The sequence below is a fragment of the Taeniopygia guttata genome, chromosome 11 (genome assembly GCF_048771995.1).
Source record: "Taeniopygia guttata chromosome 11, bTaeGut7.mat, whole genome shotgun sequence".
In the NCBI taxonomy this organism is placed as follows: Eukaryota; Metazoa; Chordata; class Aves; order Passeriformes; family Estrildidae; genus Taeniopygia; species Taeniopygia guttata.
This window is the reverse complement of record NC_133036.1, coordinates 5,841,982-5,865,316: the sequence shown is the minus strand read 5'-3', so window position 1 is coordinate 5,865,316 and position 23,335 is coordinate 5,841,982. Positions and strand designations below refer to the sequence as shown.

At 46.8% G+C, this 23,335-nt stretch overlaps 1 protein-coding gene across 6 annotated transcripts in view; it reads left to right on the top strand.

The window, feature by feature from the left end:
• The first annotated feature begins 406 nt into the window (after positions 1 to 406).
• NLRC5 (NLR family CARD domain containing 5) overlaps positions 407 to 23,335 on the top strand; it is a 33,552-nt gene continuing 10,623 nt past the window's right edge. The window contains exons 1-32 of one of the 6 annotated variants that reach the window (XM_072934575.1): positions 421 to 1,154; positions 1,495 to 1,643; positions 2,484 to 2,590; positions 2,689 to 2,835; positions 3,695 to 3,995; positions 5,355 to 5,417; positions 6,555 to 6,620; positions 7,049 to 8,798; positions 9,180 to 9,263; positions 9,608 to 9,691; positions 9,768 to 9,851; positions 11,339 to 11,428; positions 12,330 to 12,380; positions 12,727 to 12,792; positions 13,024 to 13,107; positions 13,445 to 13,528; positions 13,671 to 13,760; positions 14,347 to 14,412; positions 15,504 to 15,581; positions 15,981 to 16,064; positions 16,277 to 16,360; positions 16,680 to 16,769; positions 16,894 to 16,941; positions 17,401 to 17,469; positions 18,096 to 18,179; positions 18,902 to 18,985; positions 19,629 to 19,718; positions 19,828 to 19,890; positions 20,465 to 20,548; positions 21,174 to 21,257; positions 21,899 to 21,988; positions 22,873 to 22,938. In XM_072934575.1, the coding sequence (XP_072790676.1) occupies positions 2,830 to 2,835; positions 3,695 to 3,995; positions 5,355 to 5,417; positions 6,555 to 6,620; positions 7,049 to 8,798; positions 9,180 to 9,263; positions 9,608 to 9,691; positions 9,768 to 9,851; positions 11,339 to 11,428; positions 12,330 to 12,380; positions 12,727 to 12,792; positions 13,024 to 13,107; positions 13,445 to 13,528; positions 13,671 to 13,760; positions 14,347 to 14,412; positions 15,504 to 15,581; positions 15,981 to 16,064; positions 16,277 to 16,360; positions 16,680 to 16,769; positions 16,894 to 16,941; positions 17,401 to 17,469; positions 18,096 to 18,179; positions 18,902 to 18,985; positions 19,629 to 19,718; positions 19,828 to 19,890; positions 20,465 to 20,548; positions 21,174 to 21,257; positions 21,899 to 21,988; positions 22,873 to 22,938 (4,067 nt within the window). In that variant the 5' untranslated portion in view covers positions 421 to 1,154; positions 1,495 to 1,643; positions 2,484 to 2,590; positions 2,689 to 2,829. Of the gene's footprint in view, positions 1,644 to 2,483; positions 2,591 to 2,688; positions 2,836 to 3,694; positions 3,996 to 5,354; positions 5,418 to 6,554; positions 6,621 to 7,048; positions 8,799 to 9,179; positions 9,264 to 9,607; positions 9,692 to 9,767; positions 9,852 to 11,338; positions 11,429 to 12,329; positions 12,381 to 12,726; positions 12,793 to 13,023; positions 13,108 to 13,444; positions 13,529 to 13,670; positions 13,761 to 14,346; positions 14,413 to 15,503; positions 15,582 to 15,980; positions 16,065 to 16,276; positions 16,361 to 16,679; positions 16,770 to 16,893; positions 16,942 to 17,400; positions 17,470 to 18,095; positions 18,180 to 18,901; positions 18,986 to 19,628; positions 19,719 to 19,827; positions 19,891 to 20,464; positions 20,549 to 21,173; positions 21,258 to 21,898; positions 21,989 to 22,872; positions 22,939 to 23,335 lie in introns of all 6 variants that reach the window. The other 5 variants (XM_072934579.1, XM_072934574.1, XM_072934578.1 and 2 more) reach the window with 5 other exon arrangements.

Genomic DNA, 23,335 nt, shown 5'->3' with positions numbered 1-23,335 from the left:
GTGGCAGAACAAGAGCAAGCTCCCTCAAGTTACAACAGGCGAGATTTAGGTTGGATATTAGGGAAAAGCCTTCAGCAGAAGTGGGCAGAGGTGAAATCTCCATCCCGGCGCTGCTCTGAAGGAGCGGCACCTGGTGCGCGGTTTGGCGGAGAGCACAGCAGCGCTGTTACTGATCTCGATGGTGTTAGAGGGTTTCACCGCACGGAACGATTCCGGGAGGGAGCAGCGAAACCTCGCTGCCTCCCGGGGATGCCGAGCTGGCTCTCCGCCACCCGGGCCAGCCCCACGTGTTTTCCCGGCAGAGCCGCTCCGCCGCTTTCGCTTTCGGCGCGGCGCTGTCCGGGAGCGCGGCGGGGCAGGTGAGTGCGGCGGGGCAGGTGAGCACCGGCGGGGCAGGTGAGCACGGCGGGGCAGGTGAGCACCGGCGGGGCAGGTGAGCGCGGCGGGGCAGGTGAGTGCGGCGGGGCAGGTGAGCACAGCGGGGCAGGTGAGCGCGGGGAGCGGGGACATCGCCCGGGAGCCCGGGGATGGGAACCCAGCCGGGCTTGCGGAGGGAGCTCTGGCTCTTTGCCCCCCAGCCCTGAGATGGTCGTGTCTTGTGTGAAAAGCCGGGGTAGAGAAGGGAATCGTGAGCGCTGGGAAACACCGCCGAGGTCTTCCAGTCCAAACTTTAGCCGAATTGGTGATTTGTGCTCCCAGGCACAAGGTGGGCCGGGAGGTGGCAAAGTGGGGCAGAGCCTGGCAGGTGGCACCTTCACCCTCTCCATCCACCTCACTCTTCAGATCTCCCCTCAATCGCTGCACCATACTCGAGTCAGAGTCAGTGTTTCTGTCCGGAGACACGGGTGTTGCTGGATATGGGTAATTTGTTCCTCTGATAAGTGAATTATAGCACAGTGCCTTCTCTGGGACTCAGCTACAGGCCCCCATCCGGTTTTCCAATGCAGCTTCCCTGGCTTTCACAGCAATATTAATACCAATCCATTGTTTGTTGCAGCCCATCCGATTAGATCTGAAGATTTCTGCAAACACAGCTCTAGCTGGACATGGGATATTTTATCTAATCATTCACATCTGCTACATTATCACTTAAACCTTGTCCTTATTCCAAAGGAAAAGCAACTTGTTTTTTCCTCTTACAGATAATGGAAGAGGTAATTAAATATTTTCCCGTGTACCAGAATAATCGGATTTATACATGGGAGTAGAAATATTCCCATTGCAAGTGCCTTAACCAAAACCAAATGAGTTTATGCCACTAACTATTAAATCCAGCAACTATTGTTTCTTGCCCAACGTACCATTTCTTCGGACTACTTTCTCCAATACGTTACCTAAATTATCACCTAGTTATAGATTTTAGGCTTCGATGTTACTCTTCCTCTGTTCTGATTGGATATTTTTGCTAATTTCTCTATTTTTACTGCAGATACATTTCAGTTGGGGAATTTCCACTGGTTTTACTTTCATTTTGCTCAATCTTTTGTTCATTAGGTCCTAAAAGGCACGGAAGGACTTTGTGCCTGGGGACAGTGGTGAGTTAGCACGTGGGGAAATCAAGGCAGTGGATATTGTTCTCCAGCTTTGGTGTTTGGTGACCCCCACACTGGTTTTGGTGCTGGTACTCTGTTTCTGGGCTTCTGGTAAGTACTCTGTGCCCTCAGGGCAGGAAAGAAGTTGGTAGATTTGCAACAAGGAGTTTCACATTTCAGTTTAATTTTTTTTGTGTCTGGGAGCAGTGAAAGTGCCAAGTTGAGGAGATTAAGTTCTGCAAATTTTGTTAAAGATGGGTTTGCATTTGAAGGATAAGCATCAAGACTCAAAAGTTTTCTGGCTTTTCTTGGGAGGTTTTTGTTCTTCCTTTTGGGATCAGAGGTATTGTACTGAACGTAACTGCCGATCATTCTTGGGAAGAGCAGTAGTACAGGAACTGTGCAGTGTGGCTGAGCTTTCATCCAACTTTTCCATGTTGTTTTCATCTTAAACATGAATTGATTGTATGAGTTTACTCTTTGCCTGAATGCCTTTCAGTCTTATTGGCACTGAGGGCTGATTTTATTCATTTATGTATGCATTTAGTATGGCTTTATTGAGTCTGTTGTTGTCTGTTCTTGTTGATCGGACGGTGATTGCTTCCCTCTTCCCTTTCCCTGTGGTAGGACACCAGCTACTGCCAGGTGCAGAGCAGGCTGAAATTTCCCTTCACCCTTTCTGCTGAGAGGTGGGAAGCTGGCACTGGGGGCTTTTTCAGCCCCCTACACTTGAAACTCCTTTGTGAGAGCTGTGCAGTCTCAGAGGATCAGCTTTTCACAGTGTTTTTGGTGTGAGTGACTGCCTGACTTGAGCAAGATGCTGCTGCTTCTGAGTCAGCTTCCTCTGACAGCAGCAGAGTGGCATAGCCCAGCTCAACTCAGGCAGTAACACCAGGAAAGCTGTGATTCCCACAAAATGTTCCTCTAAAGCCATCTTCACTCGCATTCCAGGGCACAAGGCTCAGTCCTGCATTTTCATGAGACCAGGAGTGAATCAAACAAATGTCAAAACTGTGGTCGCTGCTGCTTTGAGTGAGAAGAGACAAAAAGCATCACAGGTGACCCTTGGATCAAAGGCAGAGCTCCCAGGTTTATGACCCACATAATTGCCATGGCCTGGCATGTCTACATCAAGCTCTGTTCTTGTTATCCCCAGGCATCTGTACCAAGTGAGGCATGTCCCACATGTTGGGGTGTGTCTGTGTTCTGAGACTGCCTCTAGCAGATCGATTCTCTGTCAGAATATGGAGCAGAAGCCACCTTTGCACTTGACAAGTGAAAGGAGACTGATTACACAATGCAGGTAAGAGATAAGAGATCATGTGTGTGGCTTTGTGGGAAGGAAGAGGGATGGAGGTGACATTGTCACCAAAGCAGAAATGGGTTGCTCATGCCCACAAAATGAGCATCAAGAACAGTCACCTGAGCCCTTTATGCAGGGGGTCCTGCACAAACTTGTGAACTGAGATGCAGCTGAATAAGTAAAGCTAAAGCTGCACACACAAAGGAAAGAAAAACAAGGAATTCATTGACAGCTTCTCATGGGCAAGCAGGTGTTCTGGCATCTCCAGGAAAACAGGGCTCTATCACATGTAGTGATAGTGATCTAGGAGACAAACATCATCACTCTAACTCCCTGCCTTTCTCCTTCTTACCCCATCCTTATGTTCTGAGCATGATGCCATATGACCAGTTGAAGTCAGCTGTGCTGGCTGTGTTCACTCCCAACTCCTTGTGCATCCCCAGCCTGTTTGTTGGTAGGGTGTTATGAGAAGCAGAAAACCTTGCCTCGTGTAAGCATTCTTGAACATTAACAAAAACATCCCTGACCTTCCCAGAGGTCCTGGTACTTGTGAATGATGCCTGGGTTATTTGGCAGATGGCCGCTGCAGCAATACAGATGTCAACAGCTTCTCCTTGGCTGGTGCCAGAGAGATTGGCCCTGTCCTTCACAGTCCTGCTGTCAGGCACTGTGCAGACAAGGACTGCCATTCTTGCACCCTCATGACTGGGCTCAGATCTCTACTCTGAACTCAGGAGCAAAAGCAAGAAATTCTAGGTTAGGCCAAGGGGTAAAAAACCAGATCAAGCCCTGCAGGGCTGTGTGGGTGAACACCTCTTGCTCCTGTGCCCACTGCTGCCCTTTGTCTGCATCCCTCTAGCCCCCATTTCAGAATGATGACCTAGACCTGCCAGCAGCCGTGGCCAGAGCCCGTCCCCAGCTGGTGGAGTTCCTCACTCACTGCCCCGACTGGCTGCTCTCGACTGCCCGGCGCTTCGTCCCCGAGGCAGCCCTGAGCAGCCTGGGGGACAGCACCAACCCCAGGGAAAAAATCTCAGTGCTCCTGGACCTGCTGGAGGAGGCTGGTCCTGCTGCCTGGAAGCACTTTGCACAGTCTGTCTGCATGGAGTATGACCTGCCCCTGGATCTGGAGGTCCTGCTCATGAGCTCTGCGGGAGAAGGTAAGAGAGATCAGGCCGATTTCCCCTGACCAAACACAGCCAAAGCTTGGCCACCCATTACCATCACCCAGTCTAGGCAGTGGGACCACCAGTGCCCTCAGTTGCATGGCCTTGTTTTTCTTGGAAGCACAACTTCTGGCTTAGAAATGCAATCTGATGTAAAATTAACAGATTAATTAACAGATGACATTAACAGATTAAAACAATAAAAATTGTAAGCCCCCAACTCCAATAAAGCTGAGATGCAATTTTTGGATAGATTTATTTGAAGGAAGAAATGCTCCAATCTCTTTGTTCTGTGGACTTTTAATTGTTATTTTTAAAACTTTCCTGATTCAGAAAGGCAAGGAACACAGAAGTCTTCGAGTAACCACACAAAACCACTTCTCCATATTCTTCGTTAGCAGAGGCAGGGGTTTTAGAGCACATGAGGTGATCCATAAGGACCTTGATCTGTGAGTGTGTGTTACTTTGCAACCTACACAGTGTGCACACCTCTTTGTGATGACTTGTGGAACCAGATAAGCTGTGCCTCTCCTTTAGTGGGTTGCTTTATCTGGTGATTAATTCTCTTCCGCAGGAAGTCTTACAGGATGAGTCCTTCTCAACAGCACTGTCACATTCTGCTCGCAGTAACTCATTATTTGCATTATTTGTGTGGATGCAACCTTTGTAACCAAAGTGCAGCAGCAGCTCTTTTGGCTGAGATGAAACAGGGCGAAGACCAGACAACCATCAGGGAACATGGGCTGGTGGGGGATTTCTCTGAGGACTGAAGCTGAAACAGTTTTCAGCCTTTTGATACTGTGACATATCATAAAAGAAGATGTCTCTTAAGGTTTTGGAGCTGGCTTATAGTGGTTTAGCTTTTGTAGTAACAGCTGAGCATCACTAATCCTTCTGAAGGTGAATTGCTTCTGGTTATGCTGAGGGGGTTTTGTGGCACCTATGAGCTATACAGTGAGTCAGAAAAGGCCCTTGACTGGGCTGCCAACTCAGCCAGTGGTTTATTCACAGAAAAGCCTTCTTTGCAGGGAAAGTAGGGCTTCCCTTTTGGGCCACAGTGTGGTTTTAGATCAGCCACAGCTGCCCAAACTCCAAGTTTGTTTGTACCAGAGAGTAAAGTTGTTTTTCTCCTGCCTTGAAAGTGAAACTAACTGTACTGTAGAGTAATCTGGAAGGAAAAGATCAGATGGAGACCCTTGAACCTGGATGTTTGCATCCCTTATACTGAGCCTTGGTTTGTGCCACGGTCTGTGTTGCAAGATACCTGTCCTTTGTCTCTGGCCAGCCACACTCCAAATTTCAAGAGCAGAATGCTCATATTAACCAAAATTAATTCACATTCAACTCCTTTAGGTAACTTCAGCCAGCCAGAAGAATCAGGCACAGACACGAGAGCCCAGCCATCTGTGCCAACAGGTAAGGCTGGAACAGACCCTGGCCACTGTACTCTTGGAGTTTTTCTTCTCTGCTCACGGCCTGGGCAGGCTCCAAATGTCCCAGGTATTGACCCTCAGCACTGGCAAGGTGTGGAGAAGCCACTGCAACTTGACATTTCATTGTTCTCTTCTTGGTGATTTGCACGTGAACCTCTCCTGTTTTGTTTTCTCTCCCTGAATTTCAGAAAAGCCTTGCTGGTCCCCTGCTAAGGAACTCACTTATTTTAGTTTCTCTGTGGGAATCTCCCACCCACTAACAAACCCATGCTTTTTGCACTTATATGGTGGTCAGCTCATTGGTAGGTGGAAAAAGTTGGTTTGGATTTTAAAGGAAGAGCAGAAAAATTATTCAGGTGTTGATCAAACAGAAACCACTCCAGAGTCGTCAGAATAGGAGCTTAAGAGAACAGATAGTAAGGTTTTCTTCAGGAGTGCATTTGGAACTGAGACTTTCCTAGCTGATGCAGATCATGAAGAGACACTTTTGCCTCTGTTTTATGCTCAGAGACTTCTGAGTCACAGTACTGCAAATGTCACATGTCTGTCATGTGTGTCATGTGCAGGTTTAAGATGTTGAAAACAGGGAGAAAAAAGCCACCTTTGGTCTGCATTCAGACTGCTGCCTACTGCTGTGTGTCCTAGTGAGTCCATCTCGCCAGGTGCTGGTGGAATGGAAATTTGAAAATAGTTCTGGAAGTTACTAAGACCAGTTAAGAAAGACACGTGCCTCTCTCAGCTCTGTCCATTCTTTCCATCTGACAGTCCACCATGAAAAGCCACGAAATTACCCACCATAAACAGCCCTGGGAATCTGTGGGCTCTGCATCCCCCAGAAACAGATATTCTCTGCCAGGTTCCCCAGGATATCAAAGCAGTTCCTCTGTTCAAAGTGAGGCAGGTGCATCATCCAGCCCTCAAACAGACTCACCAGTGAGGTGCTTGTGACACATCTCAGAAGAAGCAATTCTGTAATCACAGCCTGAGTTTACAAACAGCCTTATCTGTCCAGTTTTTCCTCTTCAGCTCCCCAAATGCTTTGCTGGAGAGTCTTGCCCAGCTTTAACATGCTGCCATTCAAAATGCTCTTTTGACGTGGTTCTGACCTTTCCATTTTCAGGGTCTGCTCGCCGCCGCCGCTGCAGCAGCTCTGGGAGTGACAAAGACGCCAAACAGCGACGATTGGGTATGTGGATATTCCAGAAGCTGTGCTGGGCTTCCCTCTGAGGAAAGGACCTATTTAATGTCATTGCAGAAACACCCAGGAAATCAACTTCCAGCATTAAGAGGCCAGCACAGGCGAAGAGGGAGCGAGTGAACAGGGAATAATATGCATAATACACACATACCCAATTCTCATCTTAGAGATAGTAAGATTTAGTTTTCATATAAAGCTGTCTCATCTTTTTCCTGAATGTTGTTTTTCTTCGGCCCCTGTGAAAAATTAGGAAGAGTTCTAGGTTATTTTCAGGAGTTCAAAATTTGTCATTTCTACCCAGCAACCTCTGATCAGGGCTGCTGTTTCTCTGCCTATAAGTGGTAGTATTTTGGATATGTTGTGACTCACAACTAACTTTTCCATCCTCATAGCCCCTCTGTTGTTTTCTCTCTTAGATGCATTTGTGAAGTACCGGCATCTCCTCATCAATTCTGTCCTCCAGAGATACGGAAGCAGGAGAGCAGCAGAAGCACAGGAGCAAACACAGCCACTGCCTTTCAACCAAGCCTTTGTCAACGTTGTCATTCATCAGAGCAAAGCCCCTCGCTTAAAAGAGAGAACAGAGAAACCCCGAGAGGACATGGCAGGTGCTCCTGAGGCAGAGGAATGTGCAGATACAGCTGTGAAAGTGTCAGATCTGCTCTGTAGCGAGGCCCCGTCGCACACGACCAAGGTGATCTTTTTGTTTGGTAAACCAGGGATAGGCAAGACCAGGCTAATGCACAGGATTTGTCAGAAATGGGCAGAAGGTGTCCTACCTCAGTTTCTCTTCACTTTCTTGTTTGAGTTTCGGCAGCTGAACTTGTTAAAAGGAAAATTGACCCTGCAGGAGCTTTTGTTTGACATGTTCCTTCAGCCAGAGGACAGCCCTCATGCGGTGTTCCAGGCCCTCCTGGAGAATGCCCAGCAGACACTGATCATCTTTGATGGCCTGGATGAGTTTGCAGCTAACATGGACATGTCATCCTCCTCTAAGAGAGGCACAGCTCTTACCTCCCCTATGTCCATATCCCAGCTCTTTGCAGACCTCTGTCATGGGAACCTCCTGCCTGGTTGCACAGTGTTGGTCACCAGCCGACCTAAGAGGTTACCCAACTTCTTATTATATACAGTAGGTGTGTTGGCAGAAATTGGGGGATTTGACCATGAGAAGGTGGAGGAATATGTTAGCCACTATTTTTGTCAGCATTCATTCAGAGAACGAGCTATTGCTCACGTGAAAAACAACACCAAACTCCTCAGCATGTGCTTCATCCCTGCTCTGTGTAACATTGTGTGCATCTGCTTGGAGTATTTGTTCCTCAAACAGCAGATGAGTGTGGAGCTTCCTCAGACTATGACACAGTTTTATATCAAAATGTTTCTCATCTTCCTGAACAAGCAACGAGGAGACTGTACAGGTGATGAAGAGACTCAGCTGAATTGTAACAAAAAGGCCATTTTGGGTCTGTTTGATCTTGCACTGAGAGGCCTGGAAGAGAAGAAACTTGTGTTTTATGTTAGTGATATTCCTGAGGATGTGAAGGAATTTGCTTCCTTGCATGGATTGCTGACTGTCTTTGAGGTGAAGACGAGTGGCACTTGCCCAGAGGTTGGCTATGCCTTTGTGCACTTGAGCTTGCAGGAGTTTTTTGCAGCACTGTGTCTCATGGTGAGTAGGAGAGTGGACAAGAACTACCTGAAGAAGAAATTCTTCTTGAAGTCAAAGTGGACTTTAAAGAATGAGACAAAGACCGAATTTGTGGAGAGTTTTCACATATTTCTCTCAGGCTTGTCGTCAAGAGAGTGTAGAACATTCCTCATGCTGCTGGCAGAGCAAGATGAAGCTTGGGTGCAGGAAAAGCAGGATGTGATCCTGCAGTCCCTCAGGAAACTGGCAGCCACTCATCTGTCAGGGCCTAAGGTCCTTGAGCTCTGCCACTGCACCTTTGAAACACAAAACCTCGAAGTAGCCCAGCACGTTGGGAGCCTGCTGAATTTCAAGTATGAGTTTAAAAACTTCAGACTGACAACACTGGACATGTCGGCTTTGGTTTTTGTCATAAACTCGGGCCAGGATTTGATTTGTTTGGATTTCGCAGGATGTCTTGTGGACACAGACTGTTTGGAGGTTCTGGCTGGCTGTAAAAATGTGGAACACTTGAGGTACAGTGAGTGCTGTGAGCTGCTGGGTGGGGAGAAGGGCTAAGGGATTGGAAGGTCAAACCTCAAGTTTGTTCTAGAACAGAGAGAGAGATGATGTGAGAAAATTTGATCGGAACAGCATAACTCCAGTACTGCAGAGATGTATGAAATAATGCATTTATGAGTGATTGGAGGACAATAAGGTGATAAATCCATTCTGGCTTTATTTTTGTTTGTTTTTCCATTTTGATTAAGGTGAACAACAGGGTAGTTAATGCATTAGATAAGAGGGAAGATGATAGGCATTTCTTTTCAATACGAAGGAAGGGTGAATCCTGCAAGCAAATGAGAATATCAACTTTTGGTGTGTTTATCTTTTTCTCCCTTTTCTTCACATTTTAGCTTTCGCAGCAGGAGATGTGGTGATGACTTTGCTGCTGCTCTTTCAAAGGGCTTACAAGGAATGAGGAACCTGAAGAAACTAAAGTAAGTCTGCTTATAACACCATTGCCTTCTCCCTTCTTGTGTGTTCCGTGGCTTTGGCTCACCCCAGGCTGATCTGCTCTGTGCAGGGTATGAGGGTAACAGTGCTGCACAGAGCAGCACAGACACACGTGGCTCTTGTTTTATGCTGGCATCAAGAGCAGGGTTGTGTTGCCCTGCTGGAAAAGGAGTAGGAAGTTGGGTGCAGGTGGCAGAGCCAGGCTGCTGCCTCAGTGTCTGTATGCTGGGCACATGGTGCAGGCATGGGTCTGAGACAGGCTTGCCATGTGCTGCAGGGGATCCTAGTCCTCCCTTTGCTTGGTTTGAGTGATCCTTTCTCTTTCCAGGCTGACAGGCGGGACCATCACAGCTCAGGGGATGACTAACTTGGTCCAGGCTGCATCACAGTGCCCCCATCTTGAGGAAATAAAGTGAGTGTGTTGTGGCAATGGCCATCAAATCAACCATTTCTTCCTTGGGATACTAATGCAAATGAATCCTGTGCAGCTTGCAGGGCAATCGGATACAGGATCCAGAGGTGAAGAGGGTGATGGACCTGTTTTCCAGAATGGAAAAGCTGAAGAAAGTAGAGTGAGTAAAAATAAAAATGGCTTAACCTTGGCTACTGTGAAGCCAAGCATAGCTCAGAGATGTGGGGCATCAAGCTGAGGCACAGATATTGCAGTGCCAGCAGGGCTGTGCTGGGCTCAGTTTGAGATAGGCTCAGCCTCGCAGTTCTTATCTCATTCTTTTAAAATCATCCCAAGGGAGTCCTGGCACCACTGACACCTCTCCAGAAATTACAGTGCATGTGCTCAGCTCAGTGCCTAGCTTGACTTTTCCTCTTCTCTTCCCCTTGGTGAGGCTCAGGTTGAGGTATCTCGCCTCTGATTAAGGGAGGGTGGCTCCATCAGAGTCTCTCCAGCCTTTCCAAGCCCTCTCCTCCTGTGCTGCTCCTTCTAATGCTCCTGTGGCTGTCCAGAGCTGACTGAGAGGGGCAGACTGCTAGCAAAACTCCCAGCATGGATCTGCAGCTTTTTAGGTGGAGAGAACCAGCCTGGCTGAAGGGATTTAAAGCCTTTGAAGAGGTGCCAGGAGCAGTTGAAGCAGCAGCAGAGCTGCTGTAAGTGCTGGAGTCTGAGTGCAGTTTGTGTGACAGGACAGGGATAGACACAAAGCCACAGAGTCAGAGCACTCCCTGTCCACCCCAGCTGAAAGGGAGACACTCTGCTTTTAAAAGTCTTCCACACACCCTCAGGTGCAAGCAGGTGAATCCAAAATACTTGCAGTCATTGCTGGATCCCATCCAGGAATTAATCACTGGCTTTGCAGTGTGGTTAGAAGTGTTTCAAAGCATGGCAGACGGAGGGAGGAAAGGAGGAATGTACCTGCTGCTCTTGCTTTCCTGGGCACGCTGGAAAAAAGCTTGTAGAGCATGCCAGCCTGCCCCCAGGGAGCAGAAAAGGCAGGAAAACAGTGTCATTTGCAATCCCCACTCCCTCACCCATCTCTGTTACACACACAGTGCTGTTCTCAGGGATGGTTCCTTTGAGGCTCTCAGGAGTGGCCCTGAGAACAAGCAGAGGATTTGTAGAAGCAAGATTTTGTGTTTCATATCTAATGAGGTCCAGCAAGAAATGGAACAAATGTGCAATTAAAGAATAAATCCTCAGAGGCTGGGGGATTGTGTTCAGGCCTCCCTGCTTTAATAAGCCATAATTAAATTGGCTTTGTTGTAGTGAGAGTTGAACTGCACTGTGGATCAGTGGTGTAATCATGAAGGTATGAACTACCTCCACTAACTAACCCAAAATTGGTAAATGATCATTCTGCTGCACATGGAAGAGTTATTTCTGAGTCTAAATTCATGGGAGCTACAGCTTGCAGAGACAGTACTGTGATCTGATAATGCTTTCATTGGGTCCTAGATGGAAATTTCAGAAGTTTTTGAGAAATACCCTTATTAAAAGATCATGTGCTTCAGGAGGTTTGGGGAACAGAGCAGAGGGCATTTGTGTAACAAAAGAACATGCTGTGGGGTTCAGCAGCTGAAATTCTATTTTTCCTCATGTTCACAGCCTGAGCAACAACCATCTTTCCTTGAAAGCTGTTCTCAGTTTGGCAAAGGAAGGCATCGTGTGTCAAAATGTTACTGAACTCTGTGCCAGGTATCAATACATGGGAGTTCTTACAAAAGCAAGTAGGTTGTCTCTTTAGACACTGACTTCAAATGGACACTGTTTTTCAGCTTAATTGTTGGCTAATTGAAGTGAACAAAAATCAGTTTGACTCCTTTTTTCTTTTCTATTGGAAACAAAATGTGAATTCATCATACCATGTACTTCCTCTTTGTATTTTAATAGGTCTTTTTATCCTTGGTCTATAAAACTGTTTGCAGGGTATGATATTTCTTCTTGTATAACAGAATTTAAACTTGCTTCTAAGCTCTGCAATATATCAAAAAGGAAATTCTATACTAACTAGCGGAAATTTGCTATCAGTCAGCTAAGTTTAGTGAAAATGTGTGAATTTAGCTATAGCTCTGCATTCCTTTAAATTACAGGGTTTGGGGTCTTCATGTGTCTGGTGTGACAAAGGGTAGATTTTTTAAATCAACCTCACTCTTGTGGTTCTAAACTTATGTTCTAAGTTTAACAGGCCAAAGTAATCCCTGGTGTAACCCAAATTGCATATGGCTTTTTCTTATTTTTCTTGCTGGAAGGGAGTTCATACTGAATCTTTTGAATCTTTTTCCAACAAACTTCTGGTCTTGCAATAAAAAAAAAAAAAAAAAAAAAAAAATCCTGGCCCAATCTCTTTCAGGGTGTGCCTGTCTCATCTGCACTGCAGTCCCAGCTCAAGGTGTCCTTTGGCACTGAGTGCAGTGTCCTTTCCCCTCTGAGCACGTGGCTGCTGCTTGGCTCTGCCAGTGAGCTGGTGAGAGAGATGTCAAGGCTCTCCTCAGCATCCAGGCAACAGCTTTGGGCTTTGGTCCTCACCAAACACCTCTGCTAAATAAATGGCATCCTCCCACCTCTTTCCTAATAATGTCCTGGATCTCTTTTTCAGGGTGGACACCATGATTATTTATTTTTCTGGCACATCTGGGAAAGCTCAAAGGTGAGACACTGCACTTGTGGTTACTGTGTTCAGTTATGCTGACTGAAGCCATTGGTGTCACCACAAACCACAATGACAGCACAGCTGGTGCCCACTGCCCTTGCAGCTGCCTGAGCAATGGGAAATGTAACCAAAAATAGCAGGTTTGCACCCACACCTACAGCCAGTTCCATGACAGCAGCTCTTTAGAGCCTGGGTAAGCTGAGGTGCCATGTTTGCATTGCACAACTGCTGCAAGAACAGAACACAGACCTGGTGGTTTCTGCTGGGAAATATTAAGTGGGACCCAAATTATCAGATATTTAATGAAAGCATATTAAAAGCCAAATATTTTGCTTGTTTGCAGATCTCAGGATTTGAAGTTGGAAGAGAATAATGAACACATAATTCCAGCTAGACATGTGAATTTATGGTAAGAGCAGACATATAGAGTCCTGCTGGTGCATGTGATTTGCAAATGACAGGTCTGTAGAAGGGCCAGAGAAGCAGGTGTGTTCATCCTTAAGGACAGAGGATATTCCCACATGTGGAAAAGTTTGAAATAAACCTGAATCAGTAAATAAAAATGGCAATAGAAATGCTATCTGGCCCAGCCAGGGGCACCCCCATCCCCTCACTGCTCACCAAGCCTTCCTGTTGACAGCTTGCAGGATCACAGGCTGTTTCCCCAACATGCCAAGATGATTGTGGCCATTCTCCAGAGCTGTCCCTGTCTCTCTGAAGTGGAGTAAGTTCCTCCTTTCCTTCCTGTTGAGTGGCTGTAGGCAGGTGATGTGGAGCAGGGGATCATAGGATCACAGACTGGTTTGGGTTGGAAAGGGCCTTAAAGATCATAGATTTCCTAAAGCAAGATGGTTTGGGTCTAAAACATAAATCATGTTGCCCAAGGGCTAAAACTTTTTGTCTGAAGTCGATTCATGTAGAAATAAGCGTGGAAGACTGATCTGAGACAGAACAGTCCAGGCAAAAAAGCATTTTTTTTGTAGGAAAGGGAAAGCAAGCAGGTTTTGAGGGCTTTGTTTTTACTGCTCAAATCAGTCCCCACTAACTGGAAAATGCTTCAGTTTATCAGGCAACAAGCTGGGAGATGAAGGCTGCAGTTGTCTGCTGGAAAGCCTCCCCTGTATTTCAATTTCAAAGCAGCTGAAGTAAGTGTTGCCTTGTACAAAACCAACCTGCCCTCTTCTGAAGGGAGATGGTTTCAAGCATGCAGAGCACTGGTAGCTGCTTCCAGGACAGCACAATCCTGTGGGATTTCAGGGACCAGCTCATTGCCTTTTTCTTTCTTAGTCTCAGCCAAAACCACCTCTCTGTCACTGGCATTTGCAGCCTGTTGAAGTCAGTAAATACCTGCCAGAAGGTGATGGAGCTGCAGGTCAGGTATGTAGGTCTTGAATCATGCCTGGGGTTAATCCCAATGTACAAGGCTGGGAGTTGAATCCTGAGGTTTTTGTTGAGTCACCTCAGGCGTGTGGTGGGTGCAGAGCGTGTCCCGAGGTGGCTCCTGACGCTGGCACTTGGTGACACAGGGCTGTGAGCTGATTGTGCCAGGCCAGCAGCCACAATCTGAGCTTACAAAACTGCCTGTCCTCTCATGCATGGGGGAGTTTTAAAATGCTTCCCTGCTCTCTGCCTTGGGAAGGTTTGGAGACAGGATCTCTGCAGAGCATGAGAACTGGTGACACCTCCTGGAGCAGCACTGAAATTCTCCTCTATTACTTTCACTTGAAAACACTCAAGTACAGCAATTTCATCTGTGCTTTGTCTAGTGATTCAGAGAAACTGGATCATCAACACTGCATAATTTGATCCAGAGTTTAAAACCAATGGAGATTACTTTTTCTTGCTTTGGGACTGTTTTAAGCACAAATGATTGGTGTCACCAGAGTTTTGCAGAACAAACCAAACAAGAAATCCTGTAAATAACCAAACCGTGACATTGATTGATTACTTCTCTTTTTCACAGCCTTGGTCATGATACTGCAGTCCTGAGGTTTAGAGAAGACAGGGAGATTGTTTCCCTTCCTCCTAGGTAAGCTGTGTGTGCACAAACGGTGTTATCTCAGCATCCTGTTTAGTTCTTGCATCCTGTGTAGGTACCAAGGGTAACACTCTACTTCACAGCAGTTCCTGCCTCCCACCCCAACCCCCAAATCTAAATGTAGAACTGTCTCCTGGCATTCTCAGTCACTTGAAAAGTTGTCACTGCCTCCTGTAGTGTTTTATGTCTCTAGAGCACATTGCATCCCACAGCATCCTAAGCAGAGCAGGCTGCTTAATGACACCCATGCTATCTGATAATAGTGAGGGTAAAAAACCAAGTGAATTCCACACCAAATTCTGAAAATATTCACAGATCCCTGCAGTAGAGTACACTATGCATTCTGGACCATGGTATTCCTAAATCATGAGATGTTTGGAGTTTCATTTTTCCCCTCATAAAATTATGGCTAAAACAGCTCAGCCCAAAGGCTTTGACCAAGAAATGGTTTCCCGTTGCTCCTGGAATTTTAGTTTCACTATTTATACCCTTGTTCTCTGTGGACTGAGCTCGCTGTAAAATAGCATTTCCCATGGAATAACTGCATTCCACCCCTTAGCCTGAGAGAAACAGCAGCACTTTTATAGGCACAACCCAGTGGCTGTGCTTGAAAGAGAGTGACAGCCCGAGACAGGCAATCTGTGGACTCCTTTAAGGCACCAGCTGGCATTTCAAACACTGATATTTTAGTTTTTCCATGTTCCATTTAGTTATGAATAGTCAGATTTAGTTATAGTTTTACTGTTTATAGTTGTAGATTTTAGTTACAGTGTTACAGTTTGGTTAGTCATAGACAGTTCAATATAATTATGAATAGTCAGATTTTTGTACAGGCTCTTCACAAAACTTATTTAGGCAAAAGCTAAATTCAGCAAAATCCAGCTGAATTCTCCATCAAACTTAGATAGAAATATCTCTTTGCCCTTCTCTCCAGTTGCCTGCATGCTCAAATATTTGGGTAGAAAAGGAGAGCTTGCAGCTGGCAAGATACAGGCATGGGCTGGAGCCAGGGTAGCCCCAGGGATCTGCCAAACTGCTAAAGCAAAAGAGTTTCACCTTTGTCTGGTTTTGTGCTCACTTAGGGAAAAGCCTGTGTTCTCTACTGATGACCAACAACATGGGGAGGAAAATCAGACACCAACCACTTCACAAAAAATAAGGTACCCTGGCCAATTTTCATTGTATTCCATGCATGTCCCATTTCCAGTGCAACCTGCATCCCTAAGAGGTGACTCACAAGGGAACTGGGAATCTCCCAGCTGCCAGGGGAGCTGCAGGTTCTGCCCTGGCTGGGGGGAATGGCTGCAGCCCCTGGCAAGGGGCTGGGAGCTGGTGGCCACCCTGTGCCTTACAAAGGACACAGGGACCTGCAGTGCCAGGCAGGGGGTGGCCCATCACCTGGAGACTCTGTGGGAGCTGGTGAGCAGCAAGGTGTTTCAAGGGGATTGTTTAATTTCGTTATTATCTCTTCACCGATTCTCTAGTTTTCAGAGGAGTGAAGTTTACAACCTTGTTTGAAATCCTGCATCCTGGATGATTGATTTCTTTTTTCCCCATAGACTGACAGAGTGTAATTTTCAAGCCAGTGACCTGAAGAATGTGTGTGCAGTCCTGAAGGAGTGTGGCCACATCTCTGAGCTGGAGTGAGTCCTCCTTAGCTCCCGTGGTGTTCACCTGCAGTCATTTGGGATGCTGAGAAAATGCCACTTGTTTGTTCTGCAGTGTTGTGTTGTACAGAGTGGGGTAGAGGCATAGCCTGCTGGAATGTGTGGCTGTACATAGAGATAATAGACATGATGGTGCCTACTGGGTTTTTTTTTACTGTGAAAATTAAATGCCTTTCTTTAAATCCTAGCCTATCATGGAATTATCTGGGAGATGAGGGACTTTTGCAGCTGTTTCAGTGCCTCCCAAAACTGAAAATGTTACGTTCTCTCAAGTGAGTAGCCCCTGTTTTGTGAAGTATTGCTTGTGGAAAAGCGCAGTGCACATTTGGGAAGGGCTCTTCACAATCAGTGCAGAATATTCTGTGTTGGGCAGGTGCACTGTGCTGTCTGGTCTGACTCCTCTTGAAGCTTGACTGACATCAGTGCCCAGGAGCCTCTGTGCTCGCTCCTCCATGAAGGGGACGGGTGGTTTTCTGTCAGGTGTGGCTGCTTCTGAAACAGAGTGCTGCACAAGGATCACTGTCCTGTGCTGTGGTGTTCATTTTTATCAGTTCTGCTTGCAGCAGCTGATTTCATCTTTTCTTCCTGCAGGTTCAACAACAACCAGATCTCCCTCAACTCTGTGTTTTTCTTAGCTCAGTCATTAACTACACTGGAACACATTAAAACAATGAGCCTCAGGTATGGCCAGGAGTACTTTTTATATTCTTTTGCTGTTTAAAACCTCAAGCTGAGGCTTTTGAGGAGTGATACAGGAGCTTGTGTTGTCAAACTCCGTGCTGATGATGTTCTTTTCTGGTTACAGCTTAGGGCACACACAGGTGGTTCATCTGACCTTTTGGGAAAGAGTCAGGTAAAATCATGCCCACTCATACAAGTCTTTTAAACTTCCTGTGAAATTCTAAACAGAAGGCGACCTGTGGGTCCCTGAGGTGTGTCCATAAAGAGCCAAACTCCAACCAGGGTGGGGGAAGCCCAGTGAGCTGTTTCGTGGCTGATGGGTTGGCAGCAGCTGGAGGGGATGGAGCAGCCAGCAGCACCCAGCTGCTGAGACAGGCTGCAGCCACCTCCCTGCTGGCCAGGACACAGCAGAGACCCAAGTGCTGCGTGGCTGCAGAGCTCTCTGGAGGCTGGAAGAGGGCTGATAAGGCTCTTTTTCTTCTGGGGATGGGCTGAACCTCATTCTGGCAGGTGGTGAGGGAAGGCAGATTGGAGCAGGAACCACTGCCACCGCCTCACCCCTTCATGGGGAGTTGGCTGCATGGGGCAAGACCATCAGCACAGCTCATGGGCTACACTGTTCTTTCCCCAGAAGTGCCAGCAGATGGAGAAGTGGTTCCCTGGCACGTCCCAAGCAGGAAGCAAAAGGACAGTGCTTTCGGTATGGCAGCCCCGCTTCCCTTTTCACCAGCACTGCAGGGGGAGATGATTGTGGGGGTCTGTGTCCTCAGGGCAGGGTGGTGTGTGGGACAGACAGAAAATACATAGTGCATCTTTCTCTTGGTTTGAGGGGATTGTCCTGCTTTCCAGCAAGGAAAATTCTACCCATAAATAATGAGACAGATCTGTGTGACTGCTACATTCAGCCCATGGAGACCTGCCAATTTGTCACCCAAAAAGGCTTCTAGGATTTCCTTCCTGGAGAAGGACAGAGGAGGCACCATTTCCAGCCTTCCTCTAGGAGAGCCAAGACAGTGCTGAGCAGGGAAAGATGCTGTCCAGTCTCCTGAGACAGCTGAATCACCAATGATGTGGCTCCAGGGAGGCAGCACCCAAAGTATTGGTATTTTGGTGGACTGGCTCTCTCAGATTGTCTCAGGGATGGTGAAGTTATCTGCTTGTCCCAGGTTTTGATTTCTTATTCCTAGACCAGAGGTAGCAAAATATATGTAGTAGAAGTGAGAGGGTCAGCATGGGCCTTGTCCTGGATGTGAGGCTCTGGGATATGCAGGGACTGGTGGCATCCTGTGGTCATGTTCAGCTCCCTGAGTGCTTTGTTTGCTTCAGTCTCAGGGACTGCAGGGTGGGTCTGGAGGATGTGACCAGGCTGTGCCAGATACTGGCTCAATGTCCCCAGCTGACAGAAATCGAGTAAGTCTGCCTGTCTGTCTGTCTGTCTGTCTGTCTCCCCAACCCCAGCCACAGATTTGATGTTCAAACCCCAGATCTGATGTTCAGGGTGGCAGCTGGTGTACACCAGCTCCCCTCTCACCACATCTTCACCCAGATACTTGACTAAACCCAGACTTTCTGCTGTCCTGTTTCAAAGAGAACTTGGCCTTTCCTAAGTCTACCACATCAGTGTGTAAAGGCCCCAGAACATGTGTGTGTTCTCGTGATCTTCCTCAGTCCCGTGTCTAGAAAAAATTGTTGTCTTCTATTCCTTGAGGACTCAGCTTGTAGTACAGAGCAAGAGCTCCTGGCCCACTAAGCCATGAACTCTGCTCCTGAAGGGCTGCTCACTCCAGGCAGGAGCTTGGCACTAAGAAAATTAGAGTGCTGGTCAGAACATAAATAAAAATAACTTAATTCCCCTATCGCCTGCATGAAAGACATCAGTAGCATAATTTTGTAAGTGTACAATAATGGAAAAGTAAGACTCTTGAAACTGGAATGTTGCTTGGCTGTAGGATATAAAGAAACACAAAGATCAGGCTGTAAGGACTAAATCTTGCCCAGTTTTCATGGCATTTCTGGACATGTCCTTTTACAGAATTTGCCCTTTTGTGCGTGCATGTCCATGTAAATGTTACAGAAATAATTAGGAATTGAAACAGTTTCCCCTGGGTTTTGTTTCCATCCATGCTTTACAGTCTGTCTGGAAATTCACTGAGTGACCAGAGCATTGAGAGATTACTGAGCTTTCTGCCATCCCTCTGTCATCTGTCACTACTGAGGTAATGTCTGTGGTCCCTGCTATGACTGCTGCCATGAAATGTTGGTTTGGAAAGTGTGAATGCCACAGCAGATCTTAGGAGCATTAATCAGTAATTGTAAACTAACAAGCAAGGCAAAAAGAACGCAGAAATGCTTCCACATCCATTCCTTTCTTGTTTCTAGAAGAAAAGCAGCACTTTAATGATATTTAGCAGAGGGCAATTCAGGCCAGGGAAGCCCTGTCAGGGAATAGGGCTCTCCACTGAGTGGACTAAAAACCCCAGAAGAAGCTTGGCCAACTTTTGCAAGGTGTTGTAGCATGGAGGACCTGCAGGGTCTCATGAGTCTGAGTTTGCCCAGACAGGATTGCCCAGATTCCAGTTTGGGATATCTCTAGTCCCAAAGGAGGAGTAGTGCAATGTAAGTACTTGGTCTGTACTCCCTTTTTAGTCAAAGGGGACTAAAGGAGACTCTCCTTTAGGTAAAAGAGCACTGAGTGCCAATGCTCAAAACTTTAGGTGCGTGCTCCCTCATCCTGAGTTAAATGGGATGTATCCAATCTTTTGTGTCTCAAAATGAAGAATGGGAAAATTGGGCTGTGTGTATGGGAGCCTCTCTTCTTAGGAGCTGATTTCAGTGTTCCTTCTCTCCCTTCCCTTACAGTATTAGGAAAAACTCCTTGTCCCCACGTTGTGCTGTTTTACTCCTCAACTCCATCAACCTCTGCGAGCGGATCAGAGTGGTGGAAGTCCGGTAAGACACTCAGACTGTTTGGAGCCCAGCAGCTCAGCCCTAAAGGGCCTACAAAGCTTGTCATCTTTGGAGATCAGTGCTGAAGGACTGTCTTTTGTGTCTGCCTCAGGTCAAGTGAAAATGCCTTCTTGCATTTAGGAGCAAGCATGCAAAGCCCAAGGACATCTTGCAGGTACTGGCGTAGAACAGTTCCTGAATTCACTGGGGGTGGGTTTGAAGCACAAGTGCAGGGAGCCAGGTTTCCTCTTGTATTGAGAATTCATGGGCTGGTGGCCAAGGAGCTCGGGCTGGTAGCTTAAGCTCTAGGGCTCAATTCATCTGCTTAAGTGCAATTCAGAAACATTTGGATGCATTGGGATGGCAGAGGCCAGTGCTTTTCTTTTTCTCCTTTTTTTCTGGGCTGCTTATGATCATCCTGAGTTGCACCAAATTCTGCTGCACGAGCACCTGAATTGAGGCCTTATCAGTGCCTTTTCCAAATGTGTGCCTCAAATTCTGGGGGATAATCTCCACATAAACATCTGTGTGATGTGAGATGTGTCTGCAGCCTCTCTGGAGTGATGGCTCCAGAGTGCCCCTGGACAGGAGCCTGTAACGTGTCTCTGTCCCAGCACCAAGGAGATGGCAAAAAAATGGGAATGCTGCACAGAGACTGGTGTAAAGGTGCAGCTGCTGGTGGGCTGCTCTCGGTGCTCAGGCTGAGCTGGTTGCTGGCCATGCTTTAACTCTCTTGCTGTCTCACGCAGGCTGACAGGCTGTGCCATTGCAGAAGGGCAGGTGGAGGAGCTCTGCAGCATCCTGGAGCAGCACGGGGGGCTGGCAGAAGTAGAGTAAGTGGGGCTTGGGGTGTCACCATGCTCTGGAGCAGGGTCACTGAGGGAGAGCTGTGTTTGTGGGGTTCAGCATTGCCTGGAGTTTCCCAGCCTGTCTGCAAGGGTATGTGTGCTCATACAGACTGCTGAGAAACACAATCAGTTGGGAATTATACAGGTCCTTTTGAGCTGATGAGACAACTTCTTTTGGATTTTCACTCCTTTACTGTTTGGAGGCATTTGTGGTTTCACCCGAGCTCTTTGTTTGAGCTTGCTCTGGAGCTTATGCATGAGGCAATTTCATAAGGCGGTGATTTGTTTTAAACAGACCTTTTTTGGCTAAGCTAGGATTGAAGTGCAGGAAATTTGAGGTTTTTCTTCAAAGCTTCTCAGCAGAGTATTGCTGTTTAAAAGAAATATAGAATTATAGAATACCTTTTTTTTTTTTTTGGAAAGACTCTTTAAAGGCTGTCTAGTCTAACTCCCTGTCATGAGCAGGGACATCTTCAATTAGATCAGGTTTCTCAGAACCCTGTCCAACCAGGCTTTGAATATTTCCAGGCACAGGGAAACCCCCCACCTCTTTGGGCAATCTGTTTCAAAGGCTGAGTTTTGGCTGGCCACATGTTCTTCTGCCTTGCAGTCTCTCCAGGAATCAGCTGGGAGATGAAGGCCTGAGGTGCCTCTTGGACCACTTGCATCGAGTGCCTGGTACCTGTTCCCTCAAGTAAGAGCACACAGTGAATCTGAGGAGCAGAAGGGTGTTGGTGTGATCCTCCATGAAGCTGCTGCTTGTGCTTCTTGCCCTCTCCTGCCTTAGGAGGAAAGCTCTGAGTGAGCTATGAGCACTGTTCAAGGCCACCAGGCTGTGGTGACTCAGGGTCTGACCCAAAACCTGCTGAAAATAAGCAAAAATCTTTTTAGTAGTGTCAGCAGGAAATAGCATTGCCCAGAGTGGGGTGGTGTGACAGAGGTTGACCAGTCCCCAGAGCTTTCAGTTCATCACTCCTCTGGATGTAGTGTCCTCTCTGAGTAAGACCCAAGGTGCTGTGAGCTGAGCTGTGTGAGCTGAGCTGTGTGAGCTGAGCTGTGCCCTGCACCAGCCTCTCCCCATCCCTTTCTGGTGAGGCAGTAAATGTTCCAGCTGCTGCTGCCTCTGTAGTGCAAGAGGAAAATTGCATTTGCTGTGTCCCCCAAGTCATCAGCGCTGCCTTGGGGAGTTCAGTGACTGAGCAAAGCTGAAGGTGCCCAGCACCCCAAAAACTGCTCTGTCTTCGGTGTTAACTTGAATTTTGCCTCTGTGCCTGAGGAGCCTGGGGACAGCCCTGACTCCTGACCTTTGAAAATCCTTCCTTCCCTTCTGTGCAGTCTCAGCCATAATGGGATTTCTCAGGATGGAGTCCTACATCTCATAAATGCCTTTGTCACATCTAGAAACACCACTGAAGTTCAAGTCAGGTGACTGTTTTAATTAATTCATTCATTTCTGAGTCTTCCCTGCTTGTTTTCCTTTTAATTATTGAAAGTTTGTGATCTTCAGGTAAGAAAGATGAGGACCATGTTTTCAGCTGCCTAAAGCTTTGGTTTATGTCCATTTTGAATGGCCAAACATAACTGCCAAGCAGAACTACCATTTCAAAGGGCCAGGTTATTTTTGTGTATAGACACAGATATTCAGCTGTACCAACAATTATTGTCATGTATATATATGTTAATGAACCTCTTCAGGGCAGGAGCCAGCATTGCTCTCTAAGGTTCTCCTCAGTATGTTGAGATTTCAGAGGCAATAGAAATTTCCCACGTCCTTTTACTTGGATTTGCATTTTATCTCCTTTCCTCTCAGCTAAAATATCCCATGGGCTCTGGGTCTGTTGCTCTGGCACAAAGTGCTTTTCTCACAGATTCCAGTCATGAGACTGGGCTGTGCTGCACATCTGTGGGACCTTATCAGTGTTTGTGTTCATGGGACCAGCTGGTCTGTCCTGAACCATTTTAACCAGGGACACTTCATTCATTCCTGCAGTTAGGTGTGGCTGCTGAATCTTTGGGCTGCTTTAAAGTTGTACTTCTCCCCAGAGCTCAACAGAGAGTGCAGAGGAGGAAATTAAAAGCAGGACAGCTCACAATTGCTTTTCCAAACACCAGTGCTGCCTTTGTGCCAATTTAGCATGAGTGAGACCTTATTGAGCATTTCCCTGGGCTGGTTTATTTTAGGGAGGGGTGAGTTGTGCCTGTGTCACTGCTGTGTTGGATTATTTTCTGGAGTTTGGTATCATTAAATTCTGAACACTGGTAAAAGTAATTATCCATCTAAATCTTACACTTATGTCTTCTCTGTGCAGTTTGTGCTCCAAAGCAACTTTAATCATCAAGCTGACAAGCGGAGATGACCCAAGAAAGATTCTGAGGTAATGTTACAGACTTTTTGTGGTGATTTCTTTGGCAAAGGTGGGGTCCTTTTTTTGAGGGACAAGACAGACAAAACCTCTTTTTTCTCCTGGCATGGTGATATTTTGTACTAACAGCTGATACATTTCCTTTGACTCACCTTGTGAGAAGAGCTTTCTCACATCACAGAGAATCCCACATCCCTTTCTCTCTTTGCTTCCCCACTGCCTGTTCCTCACCTGAGCACCTGTAGGTGTTCCTACAGTCACAGGAAAGGGTCCTACAAAAAGTAGTGCCATTGTAGCATATAGGTATGTTCTACCAGAATATCTCAACAGATGCTTTTGAAGTGTTGCCACAGTTTTGGTTTTTATTTTTTTCTTTTTAAACTCTTGAAGGTGTTTAAGGGTTTTGTGC